At 42.4% G+C, this 24,674-nt stretch overlaps 1 protein-coding gene and 1 long non-coding RNA gene across 9 annotated transcripts; one reads left to right on the top strand and one right to left on the bottom strand.

Moving 5' to 3' along the window:
* The first annotated feature begins 2,134 nt into the window (after positions 1-2,134).
* LOC112549920 lies at positions 2,135-16,399 on the top strand. Its single transcript, XR_003093546.1, has 3 exons — positions 2,135-2,254; positions 15,189-15,230; positions 16,232-16,399. It is a non-coding gene; the product is annotated as an uncharacterized LOC112549920 (long non-coding RNA).
* Positions 2,247-23,813, bottom strand: SLC39A6 (solute carrier family 39 member 6). Of its 8 annotated transcripts, none has more exons than XM_025201492.1 (11): positions 23,651-23,811; positions 20,278-20,861; positions 17,187-17,367; positions 16,758-16,927; positions 14,132-14,344; positions 12,920-12,989; positions 12,197-12,262; positions 8,711-9,088; positions 6,688-6,768; positions 4,623-4,813; positions 2,247-3,769 (listed from the first exon to the last, which is right to left on the bottom strand). In XM_025201492.1, exons 2-11 carry the CDS (start codon positions 20,839-20,841, stop codon positions 3,617-3,619), a joined length of 2,067 nt encoding a protein of 688 aa, XP_025057277.1. In that variant the 5' UTR covers positions 20,842-20,861; positions 23,651-23,811; the 3' UTR covers positions 2,247-3,616. The 8 variants fall into 8 exon arrangements, with proteins under 8 accessions (XP_025057277.1, XP_025057279.1, XP_025057281.1 ...); XM_025201494.1 differs by lacking the exons at positions 20,278-20,861; positions 23,651-23,811 and adding exons at positions 19,517-19,615; positions 20,125-20,261; XM_025201489.1 differs by having other exon boundaries at positions 3,617-3,769; positions 20,125-20,861.
* Positions 23,814-24,674: the final 861 nt, after the last annotated feature.

Raw genomic sequence — 24,674 nt, 5'->3', positions numbered from 1 at the left:
CAGTCCCGGCTACTGTTGTTAGCCTTGGCCATTTTCAAGCGGCCTAGGCTAAGCTGCAGAAGTGCTGCTAAGCAGAAGGCCCCAAACATGCTTTTGAGTAACTGCAGTGTGAACCTTTGCACATGTGACAACTAACTTGGTCAGGAAGTAAAGGAAATCATCAAGTACAGTTAAACAAATTACAGATCCTAAAAGGAGGTAAGAGAAGACCATATATTTAATAATCCATATATGCTACATCATAGCTTTATCTTAAAGTTGTAGCAGCAGTGATTGATGTAACCAAGTGTATGAGATGTTATTTTCCTATAATAGATATATTTCTGTTAAGATGCTTAGATAATCTGTAAAAACAAAAACAGCCTTTCAGAGAAGAGCATAAAGGAAGGTAAAGAAGAAACAGCATTCCACAATGGAGAAGGAAAGGTGATAAGAAACCCTCCATCTTTCCCAAGGATATAAATCCCAAATAATTGCCACCTTCCAAGCCCACAAAAGATCTGGTTCAGCCCAGTTCCAAAAGTTTCAGTGAAAAAAGGACATTTAAGTAAAACTAATCAGGGGTCATTTATTAGAATATTAAAACCAGCCATTTATAAGTATTAGGCATGGGCTGGAGGGAAATTTGGAGAACTGCAAATTCAAGAAGACCTGCCACCAATCTGTGTGTCGTCCCTCCCCCCAACTCTCAAATCTCCCCAGTTGGTATAGGTGAGAATCAGCATTGTGCTGTTGTGGGTAGCCAGATAGACTTTGAGATAAATGTTTGTTCTCATGTTTTAAGGTGAAAGCAGATAAAAAGTTGGGCTGTAGACCTGTTTCTGTCTCTCATCAGTAGCCTACCCACAAGGTTACCTATAGCATAAGTAACAGTATGAGAAGATGGAGGCTCACTCCTCCTCACCCTTCCTACTGCCTGGGCCCTGTACAGGAAGTAGGGATGTAAATACTGATTTTAAAACTATCCATTTAATCTGTTGCAATTACAACAGGTTTACTCACTATGGTAACCTCCAGCCTGGCCTGTAGGGCACCCCTGCCAAACCTAGCACCAGTGAGGGGCTTCCAGCCCCCACCAGGTCTGATAAACTCAGCAATGCCCCCACAACAAACTAGGCTGGTGGGTCCTCTCTGAGCCCAAGTTTGGGCACGGATGGGGCAGGTGGGGCATGCCATGGAGCTGGGCCAGAGGCCCAGGGGAGTCACCCTGCACCTGCTTACCTCAATCTTGCCTTTGTCATACCTGCAGCAGCTGTAGCAGCAGAAGGCACTGCATGGGGGGCAGGCATAGTGACACTGGGCTCCAGCCCACAGCTCTGCAAAGTCAGACTAAGGGGTGCTGAGCTGCAGGCTGGTGCCTGTCCCACTCTTCCTTGGAGGAGGGTTTGCATCTACCTGCCGAGTGGCACAGGGAGTTGGGGGCAGAGCACAGCCTAGGAAGCCACAGGCAGCAGTAGTCAGAGAAGGGCTTTACCAGCCCACTGCAGCCACCAGCACATAGCTTCCTTGGGCCCAGCTGCAGCAGAACAGGTGGGAGGGGGAGGTGTCACTAATACCCAATAGCTAGGCTCTGTGGACCCATTTGCAGCCTGTGCTCTGGCAGCCTGCCTGGAGCCTGGTCTGCTCATGGCAGGCAGCAGGGAGGCTGCAAGTGGCTGCACCAGGGTCACAGAGCCTAGGTATTAATCACCCCACCCCTCCTGGCTCCTCTCTCCCACCCTCTTGCCCTGCAGCCTGCTGGTTCCATTCCGCCTCTTCCCCCCAGACTGTACCCAGCCTCAGGTTAAAACATGACCAGTTAGCTAGAACCAGTTATCACTGGCTGATTGGTTAAATGATTAATCATTTAACCATTCACATCCCTAACAGGAAGGTAGGCACCAAAATAAAAGTTTTAGAAATGAAGTGTCACTCAATTCACAAAAGTTAGAGGGACACCTGGAATCTAAAGGTGGGGAACCACTGCTCTAGAGTAAAAAAGTCTATAGAGTGCTACCCTGCCCTACCTTCTGCCTATACTGGACTCATTCAAAGAAGCTTGAGCTTTTGCAGGTTACATTATCTGATGAAGTAGGCTGCCACCTATAAAAGCTCATGCTTCTGAACCAGGTAGGCAGGATAGGGTGGCACCTTATAGACTTCTGCGTAATGTCAGGGCCTTGTTACACCTTATGCTGGGAGCTGCACAAGTGTTGATTCGTGTCAGTACTAGCTCAAGTTAGGAACAGCAAGCAGGGACCTGGAGAACTGAAAGGTAAGAATCTCCCCCACTCCCATTCCAGGCTTCCCCCCTGATCCCCAAGGGCTTCCCCCTGTTCTCCCCACCCCACAGCTCAGGGTGTCCCCCTGCCACCTCCTCGTCCTTGGGGCATTACTTAGTTGTGACTACCTGCAATGTCTGTCCCAGAGAAGCAGGCAGGAAATGATTAACCTGCCTGTCCAGCTACTCCTGTTGCAGGGCTACTCCTGTTGCAGACAGCAGCAACAGCAGGCAGGTTTACTCTTCCCTGCCTCCTCCCCCAGGACAGACAGCACAAGCAGCCACAAGTAAGTGGGGGCAGTGAGAGAGGATCTGGGGTGCTGGGGAGGGCAGGGGGCCTAATCCAAGCCAGCAGGGAAGTGGGGCAGGTGGGCTCTTTACACCAAGTTGTAGCCTAGTGTAGCTGCATCTTATTGTAAAGTGAGCTGGGTAGCACGGATCAGAAATAATCCTGCCCTAGAGTGTTAATATGCAGACATTCTAGGGATTATGAGCTCCAGGAGCTTCCCACTATTAGCATATAACAAGACCCTCAGACTAACACAGCTAACTACCTCTCTCTCCAATATATGGAGTTCCTTTGTTAATGGCAAGTTTAAAATTTTAACTTAAACCAGGTTACACCCTGCAACACTAAGACTATTTTAAATTAAACCATATGCATAACCGCTTATTTTGCCCAAGCCTCCAAAAATGTGTTCCCTGCCATTCTTCAACTCTAAACCATTTTCAGTTTCATATATATAACAATTATAGATTTCTGTGGCTATATCATAGAACTAGATAAGATACTAACGTTCTATCTAGCAAATTAATCTCTCAGCTATCCTCACAATGCACCTTTTACACTCATTCTCTCCATTTTAAAATTCTCATCGATTAAAAAAAAATTATATATTGTAAAGAAGACAACTTTTTGCATTGTATAGCACAACAACTGCTTTACTTGTTTATACCAGCAAATCATTTCAGTAAAAAAAAAAAAAAAAAAAGACAGCAGCAAAATTTTACATAAATTACATGCAAGTTTACAAAAAAGCTTAATAACTTAAAAGTAAAAAAAACCTAAAAAAATATTCCTTTCTAGATTTGGCACTTTCACCATGCTTCACAAAGTATAGCTATCTATGCCTTGTACTATTTACTAAATTAAGTTTCACATGTAAGTAGTTAATACTTATTTTACTTCTGGAAAAAGGAAACATAGATGAAAAATGCCTAGTCTATGAAAAGCCTACCTTTCAAGTACAGTAGCTACAGTACTACAGCTGTACTATACAGCTACAGTAGCTAATAGTAATTAATATAAAAAGATGCCTATTACACATCAGCACCAAATTTAACAGGCAATCAAAGTTATAGATTTATGCTGAATACAATTTTATGTTCAAACACAGAGATAAGCAGCATAATCCCAAAACCTAACAGGATCCCAGCATTCTGTAACAGGAAATATCCCCAGCGACTGCACCCATGATCACTCGCATCGTTGTGGAGCATTTCAGGCACCTATGTAAATAATAATTATAAAAATGAATGTTAAACACTTTCAAAATAGTGCCATGCATCATGACTCATTCCCTCAGTCAGATTCCTTAACCATGAAGACTACCTTAATCCCCGAGTAGTCCTATGGCCTTCACTAGCCTACGCACTGAGTAAAGCGGTAACTTGACATCAGTCAAAAAAGTATTAGAATCTGACCCTAAAAGTTCCTAACTAGGAAACCAATGGTGATGATACAAAGGCGTAGGCATGAAATATTTTTAGGAACAATCATACCAAATTAAACACGTCTCCTAGTTACCTTGTTGATAGACAGAAGACTTTTCTTATTAAACAGTAAGTTTCTAAACACACATTATCCACATAAGGTTGGAGTAGTTTCAATGTGGATAAATGGTTGCTTGCTATACAGGGGATTAGATTTAGTATCTCGAGAGGCCCCTTTGGTCCAATACTTACAACTAAACAATTTTAACTAACATAGCAATTAAACTGGGATGCTTCAACATCCTTTAAAAAGCTGATCAGGTTCCTTCCAGGTGAATTTTGCTTTAAAAAGCAGAAAAGATTCCAACCACCACTACAAGTTTATGGCAAAGGGATGATTATCTATTGTGCGCTATGTTCATAACGCATGTTTTCCTATCTGCGTATTTCATAGAAATGAAATAATTGTGTTAATTTCTCAAAGTTTTCCAACAACAAGATTAAGGATATCAATATTTAAATTAAGAGATAAGTAATACAGATCAATATTTTTGCAGAGGATGAGTTTGGGGGTATTGGTACTGTTTTAGTATTAGTCTGTCACCTGAATTAGCTGTGTAGAATTCAAGTAGATTTAATTAATACTTACCATATCAACAAGAGCCACATACATGAACAAACCAGCAGTAAGTGCGAATATCCACATTGAAACGTTGTCAGCATAGTGACCGATAAGAATCCCAGTTGCCATTCCAAGGTATGCAAGCATAGCTGATAGAGCGTTATAAAGAACAGCTTGTCTGACAGTCATGCCAGCTTTCAGAAGTACAGCAAAGTCTCCTACAGGACAAAAAAAGAAAGAGAAAAGATTATCTGTCATCCTCATGTATCTACTTAAACACTTTCAATAAAACTCCTTTTCACCCCTCAGAATATTGAGCTGTTTTTAAGCCACCTATTCCCTTTTTCTAATAGCCTTCCTCTACAAAATTAAAACGATTTCTCATTTAAGGGCAGATGAACCAAAGAACAAAACATAAAAATAGCTTCAAAGTTGCAGTCTATAGTGTACAGGATTTTAGTTTAATAAAATTTTACATTTAGCTGCTTAGAATTTTGTTTTGGTTACAATTTTGGTTTATTGGTGCAATATTAGTGCTAATACAATTATTTTAAAAGTCAAAACCTATTGCAATACTGAACATCATTGAGAACCATATAAATCTGATTTTGAAACAAAAAGATTCACTGTGTGCTTTGAGAATTTCAATTACCCACTGACTGCTCCAAATTTCTTAAGTAATGACTGAACTTTGGTGTAAAGGGCTTTTATCTTATCTACATAATTAAGGAATTGAGAGTCACTTTTAGTAGCATTATTAATAACTGGAATGTGGTGGACCACTTTTCTCACAACAGAAATCCAAAATGCTCAGTTTGGGTCAATCAAAATATTCGGATAATTTCAAAGCGTTTTCCTTGACCATTTAATTTACGTTAGTTAGTTTTCAATTTCAAAACAAGAAGAGATTTTGACATCCCCTTAACTGCAACATTTTTCAGAGTTCTTAGGCTCTGTTTTGATAAATTCCTGGACCTATCACAAAACGTTTCAATTTTGATTAACTGGCATTTTCTCTTGAAAGATTATTTAGTTGAAAAATCTCTGACCAGCTTCAGTAATCGTATTAATTCAAAAGAGCTGGGGGTGGTTAAATACTCTTATGACATTTTGAGTTTATGATTAGCAAAGTTGCCATGTTGCATACCATTTACCTATTACACAGCAAGGTTTACAAAACATGTTAAGTCTGATTAAACAGACCACTTTTTATAGGATTTCACTCCCTCCTAAACCCCACTTCTGCCCCCTCTCCATTTTATACCACCACCCTCAAGTTCCTATGGCATCAACATTCCCAGCTAAGAGACTGGATTGAGATTCCTATCAAATCCCATTTTAAGATCATGCAAATATGTACTCTAAACAATGCCATGTGTTTTCTTCCCTAAAGCAGAACTAAACTGGCTGCTTCTGGGAACAATACACCCCATTTTGGAGATGAATACCCCAAAGAAATTCCCATTAATGTTACTGAGGAAAACACCAGACTCCATAACCTACTGGTACATGTATTCATAAGTGCACGGATTAATTCAATCTGACCAGAAAAACATTATAATTTGGAACTCCAAATTATAAATCGACACACATTAGGTTTTGGATGAAAACCATTTTTCATGAACTAAAACTAGAACCATATTTTAAAGGGTTCTAACATGATTTTTTCCTGACCTATAAAACATTCATTTTCTTAGTGAGGACAAATCAAGTTAAACATAATTACAAAAAACAATTTAAAACTGTTTTCCATTAAATATATTCACAATTTATACTATACTGAATAGTTACATAAATCAGCCATTGAAACAAAGAAGAAATACAGTAGTAATTGCAAATATCTGCAGACCTAATGACTCACTTAATGTAATTGAAGATTTTTAGTATGAATTTACAAATGAATGTGTTGCCAAAAGCAACATTCATCAACTAAACCAGATGTTTGCAAACTTAGTTAAAACATTTCTGACCCTGATCAGGAAATTTAGAAGTTTTAACTATGCTGTAAAACAATAAACACACCATCCTTAAAACTGCCACCCCCACCAATTATTTAAAAGGTATACTCTACTGAAATATTATGCTGTCTTACCTAACTCATGGGGTAATTCATGGCAAAACACAGCCACAGAAGTACTTAAGCCACTAGACAAACCTTCTGTAAAGGCAGCACCTGTGAGAAGACAAGAAACCCGACGACCAAACATTACAAATTCAGAGATCATGCTTGGGAGTGCAGTTATATATTTGCTCATAACAAATTAGGGCAGAGGAGATCAACAAAGTATACAGAGAGATGCAACTGTTACATCTGTCCTATTTTATAGTCATACAAGTAGGGCGGCCATCATAGAGGACAGTCCGATTGTCCTGTCCTCTATTCATATGAAACTGGACACCTTTATGTCCTCTATTTCTATTTCCAAGGGAAAAATAGAGGACATAAAAGGCATCAGGTGTCATATCAATAGAGAACAGAATAGCAGAGAACTGGAATGTCTGGTATGATGGCCACCCTACAAACAATTGCAGCAAATCTGCTTCAACTTTAACCCTGTTTCAAGGTCAAACTAAAGGCAATTTCATTAAGTTATGTCACTACAGCCCCTGCAAGATGTACAGGTAAAAGCGAAATGGAAGCTGATGCATGATCCACACAATCACACTTTCTGTCATGCTACACGTGCACGGGAGGAGATGTGATTGTGGGATTGAGCATCTGATATCCCATCATGCCTTACTGCTAGTACAGGGGGAGCCTGTACTGTCAAGTATGAAGCTCCTGAGGCTGGGAGCCCCCTCAGCTGACGGGGCTCCCAGCTTCAGGGGTGCACCATACATTCCCATGGCTGGGAGCCCCATCAGCTGATGGGATTCTCAGCCAGAAAGGCACACCTGGCCACATGTTCAATAGTGTGATAGGAGCCAGCCACAAAGTTCTTACATATCTTTTGTAAAATAACTTTGTGACTTACTCCTTGTTTTATGATGCCATTAATTGCTTTAAATGTGTAGCTGGGTTACAACTTAAGATATAATTAACTGATTAATCATGTCTCAAGTTTAACGCATGGCAGGGGCCTACAGGATCATGCAAAAGTAGCATTTAGATAGCCACAGATGCCCAGAGCCAGGGTAGCTGCTGACAGCCACAAAGCCCGGGCTGGGGGGGCAGGGGCAGTAGGGCATCCTGCCATGTACCCCTTGCCCTCATCTTGTTTTTCTGCCATGCCAGCACTCCGGCACCTTCTGAGGTAAGCATTGTGGTGTTTTTCAGCACTCCAGCCAAAAAAATGTTGCCTACTCCTGTTGTAGACACTTAAGTCTTGTATTGGCCCTTAGTTTTAATATCATTTAGCCCAGGGGTGGGCATAAGGTGGCCCGGGGGCCAGATGCAGCCCACCAGGCCATTCTATCCTGTGGATGCTCCTGATCGTGCATCCACAGGTGCATCTCAAGTAGGGCCAAGGAGGGGATCCTCCCCCTCTACGCCACACTGGGCAATGAGAGGCTATGGGACCTGAACCTGTTCAGCCTTCACAAGAGAAGGCTGAGGGGGGACCTTGTGACCGTCTATAAACTCACTAGGGGGGACCAGAAGGGTTTGGGGGAGACCTTGTTTCCCCTAGCACCCCCCGGGATAACAAGGAATAACGGCCACAAGTTGTTGGAGAGTAGGTTCAGATTAGACATCTGTAGGAACTACTTCACAGTTAGGGCGACTAGGATCTGGAACCAACTTCCAAGGGAAGTGGTGCTGGCTCCTACCCCCTGGGGGTCTTTAAGAAGCGGCTCAATGCCTACCTGGCTGGGGTCACCTGAGCCCAGTTTCCCTCCTGCCCAGGCAGGGGGTCGGACTTGAAGATCTACAAGGTCCCTTCCAACCCTACTTCTATGATTCTATCCGGCCCACGGGGCCCCTAAAAAATTTAGAAAATTAATATTATCTGCCCTGGGCTGCCTGTCATGTGGCCCTCGATGGCTTGCCAAAACTCAGTAAGTGGCCCTCTGCCCAAAATAATTGCCCACCCCTGATTACAGTTCATGGGCAGCAAAGAAACAACTGTACCTTGCTCTTACTGTATAAGACTAAGGAGAACTCTAAAAATACTTACCAATTGCTAGGCCATCACTAAAGTTGTGTAATCCATCACCCATAATCACCATCCAGGCTAGAGTAGCTATACCAGCATCCTTCAGCTCTTCTCGTGAGTAGCGCTGACTGTGGCTATGTGGATGGTGGTTCTGATGGTGATGATGATGGAGAATATGATGGTAGTCATGATGATGATGACTGAGATGGTCCGACTGTCCCAAAGTGTCATGTAAATGAGAATGACATTTGTTTCTGCAACCCCTGGATACATATTCATTGTCAGCTTCCTCTTGATGGGAGTGAGCTATCATGACTTCTTCTTCCTCTTGTACTACTGGTTGCTGAGAAATGAAGTGGGATGGATCTTGCGAATCTGTCCCTAAGTAACCTTCAGGCCCTGGGGGGGAGGGAGAAAGAGAGAGAGATTATGTTAACATACTTAATTACCTAAAAAACTATGCTGTGATAAGAAAAGACCACGGAAATTTACCCCGATACTCTGCTCCTCCGTGACTACAATCATTTTGCATGACTCCCATGATACTTTTTGCTCAAAATTTATATGATGGACACAGGGAAATCTATGGAAGTATCACAGAAAAATAAAGATCCTTGTCTTTATTGCAATTATTTGGGTCCCAGGACTATGTGAGAGTTTTGATGAGCTGTCATGGGTCCCCTGCCCTGTCCCCTGCCCCCCCATAAAGCAACTCACCAAAACTACCTATGGGGCTTTGGGCAGGTGGGAAAAGGTGTTTGGCAGTGGGCCAGGTGCAATCTGCACCCTGCATGCCGTCGGGAGGGGGGCAAGGGGCACACGCAGCAGAGCTGGCCCAGTCTGCAGCTACCCCTATGGTACTCTGCATGGAGTGGAGCCCCACCCAGGACAGACCACACTGTGTTCCCACCAGTGCTCAACAGCCCTGGCTCAAGCCCCAGCCAGTGCACAGCTTCTGGTGGGGGCTCTTCCTGGTACAGCTGCAGCCAAATGGGTGCTGCGCTGCTCCCCTTACCTCTAGCAGGAGCCACTGGCTGAAGCTTTCCTCCTGCCTGCCTGCATGGGGTGGTGCAGCAGGAAAAGGAGCCACAGCTGAAGGCAAAGGGAGTAGAGCAGCACTTGGCCAGCTGCAGCAGCACTGGGGACAGCCCCGCTCCAGAAGGTGCACGTGCTGGCCAGGGTCCAGGTTGGTGGGGCTGTTCTGCTCCCCTCGGCTCCAGCTGCAGCTCCTGCTCCCGCTGCACTGCTCCGGTCAGGGGGGCGAGGGAGATGCTTCAGCCTGGCGGCTCCCATCCCAGCTTGCAGGGCTCTGGCTCCAGCTCTTGGCCACCTTCCACCCACCTGCAAGTGGCTGCTCATTGTGCTGAGCAGGCAGAGCGAGTGGAAAGCAACCAGGAGCTGGAGCCAGAGCTCCATGCACTGGGGCAGAAGCCACCTGGCTGAAACTTCCTCCCTGCCCACCCAGAGGAGCCAGAGCCGCAGTTGGAGGTGAGGGGAGCAGAACAGCCCCAGAGGCCTGGGCCCCAGCTAGCACACATCTTCCAGTGGGGCTATTCTCAATGCAGCTGCAGCCAGTTGGGTGCTGCTCTGCTCCCCTTGCCTCTAGTAGGGACTCCTCCTCCCACTCCTGTCCTGTTCCAGGTAGGCGGGTGGGCAGGCAGAGGGGAAGCTTCAGCAGGGTGGCTCCCACTGCAGGGGAGGGGAGCAGAGCAGCACCTGGATGGCTGCAGCCACTCTGGCAACAGCCGTGCCAGAAGCTGCATGCTGGCTGGGGCCCAGGCTGGTGGGGGGGCACCCACAGGCTGTATCCAGCCCATATTTTGCATACCCCTGCCTCCCACTTAAAAAAAAATAAATCTATTTCAGCTATTTTATTTTTATTAAAAAAAATAACATACACTATGCTGCCTATTAACTTTCCAATATTTTAAGTGTTCTGCCTTAGCACAAATATGTGGCACTATTTTTTTATTTGTAGTTTGAAAACGCTTAAAATATGCTCTCAGTTTTGGAACAGATGGGTTGTTTCCAATTTTGTTTTTGTTTTTATTTAAATGAGTTTTACAACTAAATTTTTAAGCTTTGAGAATAAAAGAATGGGTAAATTTTGGTAAACTTCTTGCAGTCACAGAAATATAAGCGAGTTACATGAAAATCCACAAGCCTGGGAACCTTCAAAACAACACACATACAAACCTAAGTAAAGTATCCAATACAAAAAAATTGTTCTGTATACATGAAGTTCTAGCAAATATTTAAAGCACAGTAGTAAGTCATTTAAAAAAAATCAAGAATTGGCTCTAGCTGGCACTCCCAGAAGCAGTTTAATTCTTTACCTGCAGCTGAGTGTCATTGAAAGAAGTGCACAATTCTTTTTCTGTCTTTGAAAGCAAAGAATGCAATTTCAATGTGATCCTGACAAATGAAAGCCCCATTGACATCACCACCAATGGGAACTGGCTTCTGCAAAATAAGATTTGATCCATATAGCCACATGAAAATTACAAATGGGGGATCAATGACACTGAATTCCACTGTGACAGCTATTGCAAATAATCTCAGGAATAGCAAAGTTCTGCCTGAGGCTGCAGGATCATGCAGGGCATGCAACTGGGGGCTAACATTCAAGATTTTTAAGACGCATCAAGAAAGAGCTTGGCCTGATCCAGTAGACAACACAATATGCTAGTGCTGCTATTAAGCGTTAGCTGTTTGAAGTACTTAAAATGAGAGATAAAAATCTGGAGAATTAAATTAAAGAAATGAAGCCAAAGACAATTCATCATGCTAGAAACAGCATCTTCTGTTAGTCAGAGATAAGAAGTGCTGCACCCAGATTATATAATTGCAGGAGATAAGCAGAAGAAATAAAAAAAAGACAAGTGAAAGGAAGGGCACTTCCACAAACTCTGATTGCTTTGGTACTGTTCTATTCAGTGAAGCAATCCAGATATTTTGATTTCATGAAATATTTTTCCAGGTAACACCTAAAAAAAAAAAAGAATTACAGAACTACAAGTACAGCCTACTTGTAGTTTAAAGCTTTCTTAAAGCTTTTTTAAAGCTTTCTTCAGTTCAGTCTTGCAACAGACTTACGAAGAGAAAATGGAACCCTATTCAAGAAGTAATAGAAGCACATACGGGCACACCCAAATCTCTAGCAGTATAGGAGGAGAGCACCAAGTGTGTAACTGAAAGGAGCCAGATACAGAAACACTGGTCAAATTAATCTGTGCTGTCACCCCACTGACTTTAATAGGCTTACGTGAGGGATGTATCAAATTGTTTGTAGATAGAACATGGCCCTTCTTGGACAGGCACCGAATATGAACTCAGATCCAGCAAATGCCATACTGCAAAATTGTAACAAGATATTAAACCAATAAGTTGTATCTTATTTTTGCAGAGAATGAGGCATTTCAGTAACAGTCCCCAACTCAAGACTCAGAATAAGACTACTTAAATGTTAGTCACACACAGTGTCATGCCCTAAATGTCTATTCATACCTGCAATCCAAGGGCCTATCACATTGGATAGTTCAGTAGCCAAGCAAACACAGTACTGAAAGCAGCCTACAAAGACCAAAAAAACTTTATATTTTACTGTACAAGATCACCTGGACATTTGATGGTATTCTTATTTCATGAAATGTTTTCATTTATATTTTGACAGGTACTAAACACCTGCAGTCCACTTCCCCCAGTTTAACTTCAAGTGGAATAGTGTGTGAGCACTCTTTCTGAAAAATCAAGCCCTTCGGGCATTTGAAATACATGAGCTTGGCTGTTTAAACTTCCATGCTAGCTTTATGATGTATAGATTTCTAAAATCCTCTCTCCACAGAACTACAATTTCTGTGAGGTGCAGCAGCATACTAAACACCTGTAAATAAAAGCTCTTCTACATTTTTTTTCTATTTCTAATGCTCAATCCTGCAGCATAAGGCTAAGAAGCATCAAAATTTTAACTATGATCTACTTTCAACTATGAACTACTTCCAACCCCTATCAAACTTAAAAACATATTACTATTGATTATCACTTATAATTACAAATCTCATACACACCAATGCCTACCAAAGTTGTGTTTCAGGAAAGGCTTAAAGAATTTGGCTACATGGTGATCCATCCCATAGTAAATTGAAGACTTGCAAATCTACTTATAGTGCAGAAAAAAATTCTTCACCATTTTCATTAGTATAGCTGTGCAAAGTTATTGTTAAGACTTACGATCATCTGCATCTAACTTTTCTTCATTTGTTGAAAACTTCTTACTTTCTGCATCATCTTCATTTTTTTTCTAATTCCAAAAGAATACAATTAAATTGTTAATATTTTATTTAATTTTCAATATATGCATGGGCAACACAGTATATTCACAACATTCACACAGCCTTCAAATAAATGAGACCAAAATGGGACATACATAATGGATGCATAAGCAGAAAAATGTACTGGAAGATTGGCTAAAGTACAGTAAAAAAGGCAAAGAATGACTTATGATGGAGAAGGAAAACAAATCACAATGAGCTGGCACAGGTAATAGTTATACAGGATTACACAGCAATTCAGTTCCACTATAGACTTCAAAAACAAAAATAATGATTGACATTTATGCAGGAGATTTTTCTTTTTAAATGCACACTCAAGTTTAAAAATGTGGCTTATTAAAAAAACAAAGAAACTATAACAAAAATACCCAGAAAACCAAGTTGTAGCTCTAAATGAATAGCTCCCAGGTCAAACAACTCAGCAGGGAAAGAAGAGCTTTAGATATAGTTAATGAACCTGATCCTACCACTCTGATAAACTGTCCTGCATATTTCAGTGGGCTTGCTTACTTCTCACTCTTCAAGATGGACAGCTTTCCAGGCATACAAAAAGCAGCTTCATAGTCAATACCAGATATGTTGGATTATTAAAAAGATGACAGGCTTTTCTACCCAGAAAGTAACTACTTTTGAAACTTCCTAGAGGGCTTAGTTAAATTTCATTTTCAACTTTTAAACTAACAACTTTATTACCTTGGCAACACTGAAGTACTTGGCTATATTAGCTTTTACACAATGCAGCTTTCTATATTTAGAAAGTTGACATTTACCACCCACAATAGTTACATCTTCATGGTATTTCCTACTCTAATTTTAAAAGACATAGCACGATAACCCCTGCACATTAATACCTTTTTGTGGGAGTGAGGGATGGTGGGTTTTTTGTCTTTAGTTCTTTCAGGTGATAATCTAGGCCTACATATACATTTTTTTTTTTTTTTTGCAGTTAGTCTGGTTACAGTGAATTTCCAGCTTTACTAAGCAGTACCAGAATTCTTCCTTAACTGTCTATTCTGGTTGAATAAAGATACTTAATAGCTTAAATTGCAGTATCATGGACTGATTACTATTTGGAGACAGCTCCAAATACTTCAAAATATAGTTTCCCTACCTTTTTCTTCTTGTCTTTAAACTGCTTAATTAAAGTGATCAAATGCTCAACAAGAAACATGAAATAAAGGCCTCCCAGGGCTGTAAGGCCCTTCCACGTGGAATCCAAATAAACATTCTCTTCTGCACTGTGAAAAACAAGATGCTTGAACAAGGAGTCTTTACTTTGTTCAAGTAATGGTTTCTCATGGTGATGGTGGTGGTTCCCATGGGACTAAGGAAGGAAACAAAGGAAAAAAAAAGTTGAAGTTCCACTACATTCAAAACAATATTCAACATTCAGTAGCAACAGAAGGAAATCTGTAGAATGTGAACCAGGGCTATTTCATTTTAATCAAATCCAGACATTTTACATTTAGCAAGAGAAAAGATACGGATTAAAAAGATTCAGAAGAGATAAGATGGAAGTGATATTTGTTAGTAGATGAGTGAAAGCAGGCCCAGCCACTACAACTAGACAAAAACTATCACAAGTCTTCTTACATCAAATCACAGAGGTGGGGCCCTCAGTAGCAGCGATAACCAAAGCACCCTCTTTACTGCCTCATCTCTATGGTGGCCCAACATTAATCTTACCATAATATCCCACATCTTAATCTACTCCCAATGGCTGGCCGATTCAATCTCTCCTCTTCCTTAGACGATAATCACTATAATTGGTCAGCCTCTAGGGCATGACAGAAGGAATCTCTTTAGCTTTTCATAGAATCATAGAAAAATAGAGCTGGAAGGGACCTCAGGTCATTTAGTCTGACACCCCACTCAGTGCACCATCACTCCTGGGTAAGCTATCCCAGTCAAATGTTCATTTAACTTGCTCTAAAAGCTTCCAAGGATGGAGACTCTACAACTTCTATGGGGTAGCTTGTCCGAATACTTATCTACCCTGACAGCAAGAAAATGCTTCCTAATATTCAACCTAAATTTCACTAACTGCAACATGAGACCACTGTTTCTTATCCCGACTGCCACAGTCACAAAGAATTGCCTGTCTCCATCCTCTCTAGCACCTTTCATGTATTTGAAAACTTTTATCAAATTCCCTCTCTCTCCCCTAGGAGGGACCGCAGGAGGTCATCAAGTCCAACCGCTTGATCAAGGTATGGATAATCACTGTCTAAATAATTCTAGACAAATGTTTGTCTAAGCCAGAGATGTCAAACATAGGCTGTGGGTCAGACAGATCCATGGAGGTGGGCCATCTACCACACAGGGCTTCTCACTGGTTCTCAGGCAACCTCCACAGTTCAGCTCCAGTACTTGCCAATTCCCTACAGTCATTTTCGTCTGACTGTGGGGCAGCCAGCATCCAATGGTTAATGATGCTGCAACCACCTTGCCTCATCCCTTCCTTTTCCAGTGTCTGAATGTACTGTTTTCAGTTGCTGTAGGCAACAAAATCAGACAGTCGAAAACAGGGTTGAACTGTGGCTCCAGTAGGAGGACACAAGAGCATCTCAACACATGGCAGCTGCCCCACTGAGTCCCTGGGTGCTGGCAGGGAATATGGGCCATCAGCTGAATTGAATGCAACACCCCTGGTCTAACTTATTCTTAAAAGCTTCAGGACCATCCCCCCCCCCACACACAAGTACCAGGCATAATGTCTTAAACATCGACAACACCCTTTAACTTCCCACGGGCAAGGCAGGGGGACAAGGACACCGTCAATGTCCTGCCACTGCAAAAACAGGAAGCAATTTGTTAACATTTTTTCAAGAGATCCAAGGAAGAGGACCATGCTTCCTCCCCCACAACACAGGAAGGTTAAAACCACAACAGTCCACACGGACCACAGTGACTGTGGGGTAAAATTTCTTCATGATCCTAAACATGGCTGTTAGTCTGACTAAGTAGAAGAGCAAGACAGTTTTCCATTAGTTTTGTAGGTATGGTGCAACATATAATAAAGCATGCTGTTTTTTAAAAGATAATTGCACCACTGATACGAATGCAAGCATAAGGCCAAGAGGCAAATGCCTCTAGAACATAAAAGAAAGTTCAATAATATAATTAATGAAGGCCTTACTTGCCATAGGCAGATTTTCAAACTTGATACAGAACAATTAATTCTTACACAATGTACTTAATTTTATTGCAGAAATGTACCACAGAGGATAACTGCCCCTGTGTCACAGCATTTGTTCACAGCCTTCCCCACCAGATGACATGGGGGAAGTGACTGGATACTCTAGTATCAGGTGTTCTGTTCCAGTATTTCTCTGATGTACCACTCTGACTTTTATAATCCATTTGAGCATCACTCTTCCATTTAGTCCATCTTTCATCATTTAGCGCATGCGTGTGTAAAAAACCCCCCACATATAAATAAATAACTCCAACTCCCACAAGTTGGAGTTGATTGCCCACATGCATATCAGAGAAAATATGATGAATGGAGTAGGCGTGTATGACAACCCCCCCCTGCATAGTGACGATTGATCAGTTATACTGATCACAATTTCACAAAGACCATTCTAAGCAATCTATATTTTATTATTACATTTATGGATCATCTCATTAAACAGCCGTTATATCATCAATATAACATACAACCCAACCTAAAACATAAAAGTCAAGTCAGGTTTCAGTATTAAAGATGTTTAAAAACAAGTAAAAATACTTACGTGTGGAAGGAGGTGTAAGAAAGCATCTCCACTCAGAGTCCCAACAGCCAGTGCCACAAGAAAACTTAGAAGAAACTTGAAAAATACACGATTCATCAGAGGTACCAGTATAACACCCAGTAACGAAAGGAAACTGATGACAGAGATCGATATCAAACCACCAATCCAAGCTAGTAAGAGAAAAACGAGAGCCTGATATCAGCTTCTGTTTGCTAGACACTTGCCTGTTCAAACAGTGACTTGGATGCTATCATCTAAACAACACACAAACCCTGGCATGCTTGCATCTAGAAACAACCCTTTTCAAAAACCACAATTATACAAGGTAGAATCTAAACATAATTTATGTTAATTGTAAAAGCAAATGTCATGTTTGAGTCATTGCTGATAAGTTTTTACTATACATTTCAGAAGGAAAAAAAACCCTACCTATTTCCAAAGAAAAGCTTTTTGGAGGAGTTTCAGCCTTTTCATTAGTTGCATGGACTAAGCAATGTTTGCCATCAATTTGATTAATAATAGCTGGGCAGAGATAGCTAAATTCTGTAGCAGTCAACAATACTTGTGTGCTTATTCCATGAGACCGCATCAGTTCTGATGTATTGAAGCACTGTAGAAAGAAGCACTTAAGTAAGATTAAAAAGAACAGAAACTCGTTGAAAATTGCAAGAGTTCTAATGTTAACTCAGAGTAACACCTCTCTGAAGTATCTAAATAAACTGTAGCTAAAGTCTGTAACAAGTTCTAGCGATGTGAACTGTACAACTTTTATTCTGAGGTAAGAGTAATCATGAACACTTAAATAATTAAAACCATTTCATTTCACATCTTACGTCAGTTCAAGTCTGACCAAACCGGCATCCGATCCATTCCACATCTTTCTAGAAGCTAGGTGCTACTGCTGAGGAATTGTTGGATTTGACAGCCCTTAAGGTTCTAGTCAGTCATTTACTGCAGCTATAAGGTACAGGTGGCCTCTAAGTGGGATTATTTCTAAATTGAAAGTTATTGCGTAGTTGTACATTTTTTGGCCCTTGAGTCCTCCAGGTTGAAGAAGTACTTCAATAACACTGACAGCTGGGTGGATGAGCCATCTCATCCTCAACTTAAGGAAGACAGAATGACCCATCTGGTCAAACGTCTTTTTTTCAGCCAAATCCCTTCTATGGAGTCACATACATGGCATGTGTTGAACATGTTTTTAGGACAAAAAATGATAATTCAATAATATTTCAACTGTACTCTTTGCAGTCTTTATAAGTTCCCTTCAGTAGGCCTCCCAGCATGGTTTCTACTTTGCTTCTCAAGAATACAATATCCCTAGTTACCAAATTCAGGACGTGCGATTTTATGTTGAATATATCCACTCTGATTTATATGGCTTAGTTACCAAAACAGACTCCGCAGAGGTCTTGCAAGGTCATCTGTAAAAAAGATCTGACAGAAATAGACCTACATATACTTTATTCCATTAGTACCTTGACTTTTTAAAAAGGTGAGAAAAAAAATATTTCAGAGACATCTATTTTAGCTATAGTGGGTCTTCATAAAGAACTGGCCCAACCTCAGAAACAAAAATAGGAGCAGGCCTCTCAATCAAAGAAAAATAAAATAATTTTGGTATTTTAGCAATCTGTGCAACAATTACAGTGGAAAGCAACAGTGGTGTTAATATTTGCATGTTACTTGAATAAAATACTTCAGTAAAATATCCTTAGAATTGGACCTGTCATTAATAAAAGGTATTAATTTGTTGCATGAAAAAAACATACACGCACAGCATCCATATGCCTATTATTCTAGTCACCATACTGTTCAAAGAAGCAGGAGATGTTAGGAGAGAAAGAAACATATTCTACATTGAAATGAATGGAAAAAAAATGTAGACACTGAAGTTATATTTTTCTAAGTTTTACTGCATGTAAATGGTAGCATTGGAGTGACATGACAGCTACGATGATCGAGAAAATATGAGAAGCAAGGATTTTTTTTTCATTGGACCAGTTGCTTGGCTCACATAAGTTTAGACAAGCTTTTGAATGCAGAACATTAGAAGAATGCTCTGCATTTGAAAGCTTGTCTAAATCTAACCCAACCATACATTTGGTCCAATAGAAGACATCACTCGCAAAGATCCTTGCCTCTCCCTTATTATATTTAAACTTTTTATATTCCTCCAGGTAACTCAGTTTGGCTTTTCACTAGTTTTATTGTCCAACTGGTTTCAGGAATTACTCAGTGCCCCTTACCTATATTCCTCTTCCAATGCTCTCAGACCCAATTACTTCTCCAAATCACCCTAGCATCAGCCTTTGGGACCATCCCTACCTACCATCACAGTGTAGACCAGATCTTCCCTCAAACCTGAGCTCCACCTTGACGGCAGAGCAGAAGCATCAGGTACATGGAAGAGAAACAAACCACCTCTCATTTCACAAGAAAGGAAGTGATAGTTAACAATGAAGAGGTGATAGCAATTTCTTTTTTCAAAAATGTAACATTACCTATGATAACCCTAGTGATAAAAAAAATAAATTAACAATCACGAAGCAACTTTACTTTTTTGGACTAACTGCTTGGTCCAATAAGAACAATAGTGTTTTATACTACTGACTGTAACGTAACCGTTTTAAAATAGGAGGAGGGACACAGCAAGATTTTGACAATAGGCCAGCTGCACAGAAATAGTCAAGGGCTCCCAACTGTGCAAGACAAGTTCATGCCAAATGACACCTAACTAAAATTATTAGTAAACATACATAACAGAATTTGCCTAAAATTCATAATAAAATTCTAATGATGTTGGCTGCTTTCTATGCGAGATGCTTTCCAGTCCGAGCTTTCTGCTTCCTGCCAATCTGCAAGAAAAATGTAAGTGCCCATGGATTAAAGCTGGTGATAGTCACAGCTAATAAAAGTGTGAATTTTCAAGTTTAATTATTCAACTGGTTTACCTCCCCCACACCATCACCATTTTTAAACATAGTAACAGAAAAACCTGCAGTTTTCCTTAAGTGTCACAAACTTGCAGGTACTTATTTACAAAGTTAATATTCTCAAAATAAACTTTTTTCTTTAGTCTTCTGTCTTTTTAGGAAAAAAACAGAAGGGAATGCCAATGGATAGGTACTCAAACTGGAACATATTACTGTTTTCCTCTACTTGATTTCACTGAAAATAATGAAATGTACATATAAAAATAGAAATCATTGTACAGGAGAATTTTGCATGCATTTCAGCTATCCCTACTGTTAAAGCATTTCTAATAGCAAAGCCTGCAAGAAGATTACTACAGATGAAGTGAACTTCTCTGGATGACAAACCATGATGACACACTTTGAACAGGCACGAGAGGAGGAGTACTCACCTCTTGGGTACTTTTGTTCTTAAATTTAGAATACAAATAACTTCCTTTTTCGGGTTCCTTCAGCGGAAAAGATTCATTTGCTCTTCCACTAACAACCAAACTTGCATTGCTGCTTTCTGTTACATTAATGGCATCGGGGTTAGTTAGACTTACACGAAGAGATTTCACTTCTCCAGATTCCAAATTCTGTAACTCAGCACTGCCATCTGTGGTAGTGGCATTGTTGGTTGTAGTTATTTCATTAGCAACATTCTTATTGTTTGTAAAACTGTGTTGTTGCTCAGCATTTTCTACTCTGTGAAATTCTTTGGCCTGACTGCTCCTCAGATCTTTGTGTATACCCTCAGATTCATGACTTGGGCAACCTGTTCTGTCAAAGCTTTTACTTAGCGTGACATGATTATGATGATGGTGATCATGATCATGCTCATGGTCTATTTTGATTCTTTTCCTTTTATCTATGCCCATATTCTGCAGCAGTTTTCTAAACCCTTCAATTGTCAAAGTGTTGTTCTCCCCATAACGGTGAAAGAGTTCCTGAAGGTGATGCCTCTGCATAAGTGCTGCCAGGTCAGGGTTGATACCAGCTGTCCTTTCTAGAATGTTTTTTTCCAAAACTTGTTCAGCAGTTGCTGTCTCCACTCCATGATTGTGGCTCTCGCAGAAAAATGCAATGGAAAGCAACAAGAAAAAAGTCATTGCCAGCTCATTCTCCATTACAGCTTCAAAAAAAATTACTGCAAGAGAAAATGAAAAAAAAAAAGTGTATAAAGCTACTGATGTTTTCTCCTATAATTCAGTTTAGTGGACTTGAATTATTAGCAAAAAAGTATCAAAGCATGAGGAATGTTTTAAATTAAGACACTACTAGTCCTAAAACTAGACTTTGATCTGTTTAGATGAAGCTTCCAGTGGGCCAACACTTTTTTTTGAATAAACTTATAGGCAGCAAGCTAAGCCAACAGACAACAGCAAAAGGCATATCGGTGTCATTTCACTGGTTTTAATTTAAACTGGTGCAACACTTGTATTCAAACAAGATCTGCACGTTTCAACTTTGACCAAATATTAGTGCAGCAGTGGGGGTATGGGCACACAAACAAATTATCCTGAGATAAGCAAGAGCAGAGATAAGCTACACCCCTGATGCCTTCTTCCATCCCCACTCTTACTTCTCAGTAAATGTAAACGAACTCATGGTAAATTACCCCTTTCATTAAGAGAAAGATATGACAGGAGCTTTAATCACCTAAAGGATCATAGAAAAGTAGGGCTGGAAGGGACCTCCAGAGGTCATGCAGTCCAACCCCCTGCCGGAAGAGGAATCATCTCTATCCAAACCATCCCTTACAAATAGGGGCATGCAGGGGTCCATGCTATAACCCTCCGCCCTTCTTCAATTTGCTGTCACTCAGTGTCTCTCAAGGCCTGGCTGTAACACTCTGGTTTGCCTTTTGGCTAAGATCAAGCAAAACCGGGAGTATCTGAACCCCAAGGCCTCCAGGCCTGGGGCTTGCATGTAGGAAACCTGCCTGGATTTGGGGAGCATCTGAAGCCCCAAACCAACAGGTGTGGGAGGGAGGATACTTGCCCAGTGGTAGAGCCACACAGACTTGACAACTGAGTTCCATTCAGCTGATTTTTGGAACTTGACTCCTGGGCTTTGCCCAGCTGAATTTAGAACTGATTTGGCCTTGATAAAAATAAATAATTAAAAAATTCACTTCAGCTTCTAGGCCGTTAATAAACCCACAGTCCTGAGCCCCTGCCTGGCAAAGCACCTTAGGAGGAATGGGGGCAGTGACAGGAATCCCAGCACCGCACAGTGTTGCCTGGCATACAATAATTAGGGGTGCACCAATAGAGATTTTTGGGGCTGATACCGATAGCCGATTTTTGAGGCGGTATATTGGCTGATACCGATCTGATTTCCGATACCAGCCTGGCAGCTTGAAAAGCAGTGTCCAGCTGGTAAGTCTGTTGTGGTAAAAAAAAAAAAAAAAAGGGGGGGGGGAGAGGCAGATCAAGGCCTCCTTGTGGTGAGGGAAAAGTGGGGCTGGGGGGCAGGGGTAAGGGCTGATACCGATAGCCGATTTTTGAGGCGGTATATTGGCTGATACCGATCTGATTTCCGATACCAGCCTGGCAGCTTGAAAAGCAGTGTCCAGCTGGTAAGTCTGTTGTGGTAAAAAAAAAAAAAAAAAGGGGGGGGGGAGAGGCAGATCAAGGCCTCCTTGTGGTGAGGGAAAAGTGGGGCTGGGGGGCAGGGGTAAGCGCTGCCCAACTGGGGCAGGATGGGTGCAGGTTGGAACCGCGGCTCGTATGCAAGGGGTGGGATGGGCTGAGCTGGGGCTGCACTCAGGGCGGGTGCTGGTGGGAGGGGGCTATGGGGAGGGGGTGCAGCCACCCCAAAATTCACTGTAGCTCCCTCAGCCCCCTACCCAGAGTACAGCTCCGGCCTCAACCCACCCCACCCTGCCCAGATTTGGGGGCACACACACCCCCATGCCCTGCCAGACAAGTGGCAGGAGCAGTCGCAGGAGCTGCCGGACAAGCAGGCAAGTGCCAGACGAGCCGCCCGATGAGCACTGGACAAGTGGCTCCCAGAGAAGTGGCGGACAGCGGTGGGAGCCACTCCTGCACTGAGTCCCCCCACACAAGCTGCAGCCCCATCCCTTGCCTGCCTTGCCCCAACTGTGAACTGCTTGCCCCAGCCCCAGTCTTCTCTCACTGTGGGGACCTTGATCTGCCCCCCCTTGCCCCTTCCCCCTACCCTTCCACCACAACAGACTTACCAGCTGCACACAGCTTTCCACGCTGCCTGGATGTGCTCCGTGCCACCTACGTGCCCTGCTGCAGCTGCGCACATGCACGGGCATTTATCAGCCAAATTATCAGCCACATCAGGCCGAGTTCCAATACAGACACTTTTCTTTATATCAGTGCTGATCCAATACCGGACTGATGTATCAGTGCACCTCTAATGATAATTACTGTATTTATACGGTAATTTGAACTCGATCAATAATAGCAAAAGTGCTCAAAACATAAGGTCATTTTTGAGGCAGCTCAGTGATGCAGCACGTGCGAAACCCAAGTCACTCTGGGGGAGTCTGAACCGACTTTGGGTTCGCTGTCAGCACTTCCTCACGATGGCCGGCCTCACAATAAAGAAACGCTTCTATCTGGATGACCCCCTTCTCACTGGCGGCCTGCGGGGAGCAACATGAGGTAAAGAAGACGACGTATGGCACTTCTCTGCATACTGACCTGCGTATTTTTTTCAGGGTGCCGGAGTTTTTCAGCAAACAAGACCATTTCGAGCGATCCTTTTATAGGGAGGACCCTGGCCAGGAGCCCCCGCAGACCCAACGCCGCCCCCACCCAGGGGTGCTGGGGCCGTCCCTCATCGCCGCCCCCGCCGCGTCGCCTCGTGGCTTCAAAGACAAAGGAGCCGCTTGCGCGCGCAACTGCCCGGCTCGGCCCGGCCTTCCCCCCGCGGCCCCGGTTGGGGGGGACACGTTACCGGCTAGCGACCCCTGGAATGAGTCCAAGGCGCCCCGCGCCGGTCGCTTCTTCCGGCGTCGCGAGCCCCGCAGCCAATCGAGGTGGGCGCGGGTAGAGCGGTTGGGGCGTGGCCGGCCCGGCCGTGGGGGCGGGGCTCTGCCACGCTATGAGTGACGTCACGGGAATGGGGAGCCGTGATGACGTTGCCGCGCCGCGAGGAAGGCGCGAAGGGGCTTGGTGGTGCGCTCAGCGGCGCACGTCCACCTGTGGGGCCCGGCCCGGCTGCTGCCTACGTAGGCGCCAGGCCTGCAGTACGAAAGCATCCTATTGGAAGCTCAAAATGATTCTCTCGGCTGCAAAATATTGCACGCGGAAAAAAACCCCGCAAATAAGACTACAAATAAGTCCTTTTATTTCCTTCGTCTTGCTCGCTGTAGCCGCGCATGAGGGAGTGGGTCATCCGAGTTGAAGCCTTGCTTTATTTCAGTCGTAAGGAAGTGCTGAGCACAAACCAAAACCTTGGTGACGGCTCCCTGAGAGGGGTTTGATGCAGCCGATGCAAAACGCAATTAACTGCTTCAAAAAGGATCCAAGGGTTTTGAAAAGAATTTTTTGCAAAAATCTTGGTCTAAATCTAGTCAGTGACACCCATAATATTTGAGTCCTTTGTTCGTGCCCCATATACCCAGTCTGGCTCCAAATACCCCTTCCACTTTCCTAACTATGGCTGGTTGCAATTAAAAGTGTTTGTGAAAAATTCTGGAAAAAACAGGACCAAATGGAGGGTTACGAGGCTGAAACTCCGTTTAATTATATGGTAGACACTTTTTTTTTTTTTTTAAGTGAAAAAGAACACCCTCTCTTAAAAGTGTCTGCCCTCTCTTATATTCCACCATGGAAAAGCTTAGAAACATGTCGAAAAAAGATTTTCCATAAGAAAACCACAAATGTAATGATGCTGTTTCAAATTATGAAAAGAAGTATTTTTCATAAACAGTTTTGATACAAGAGATCAACCCTGTATTCAACGTTTGCGAGGGATT

This window comes from Alligator sinensis, unplaced genomic scaffold, assembly GCF_000455745.1.
Source record: "Alligator sinensis unplaced genomic scaffold, ASM45574v1 scaffold386_1, whole genome shotgun sequence".
In the NCBI taxonomy this organism is placed as follows: Eukaryota; Metazoa; Chordata; order Crocodylia; family Alligatoridae; genus Alligator; species Alligator sinensis.
This window is presented reverse-complemented; position numbering and strand designations above follow the sequence as displayed.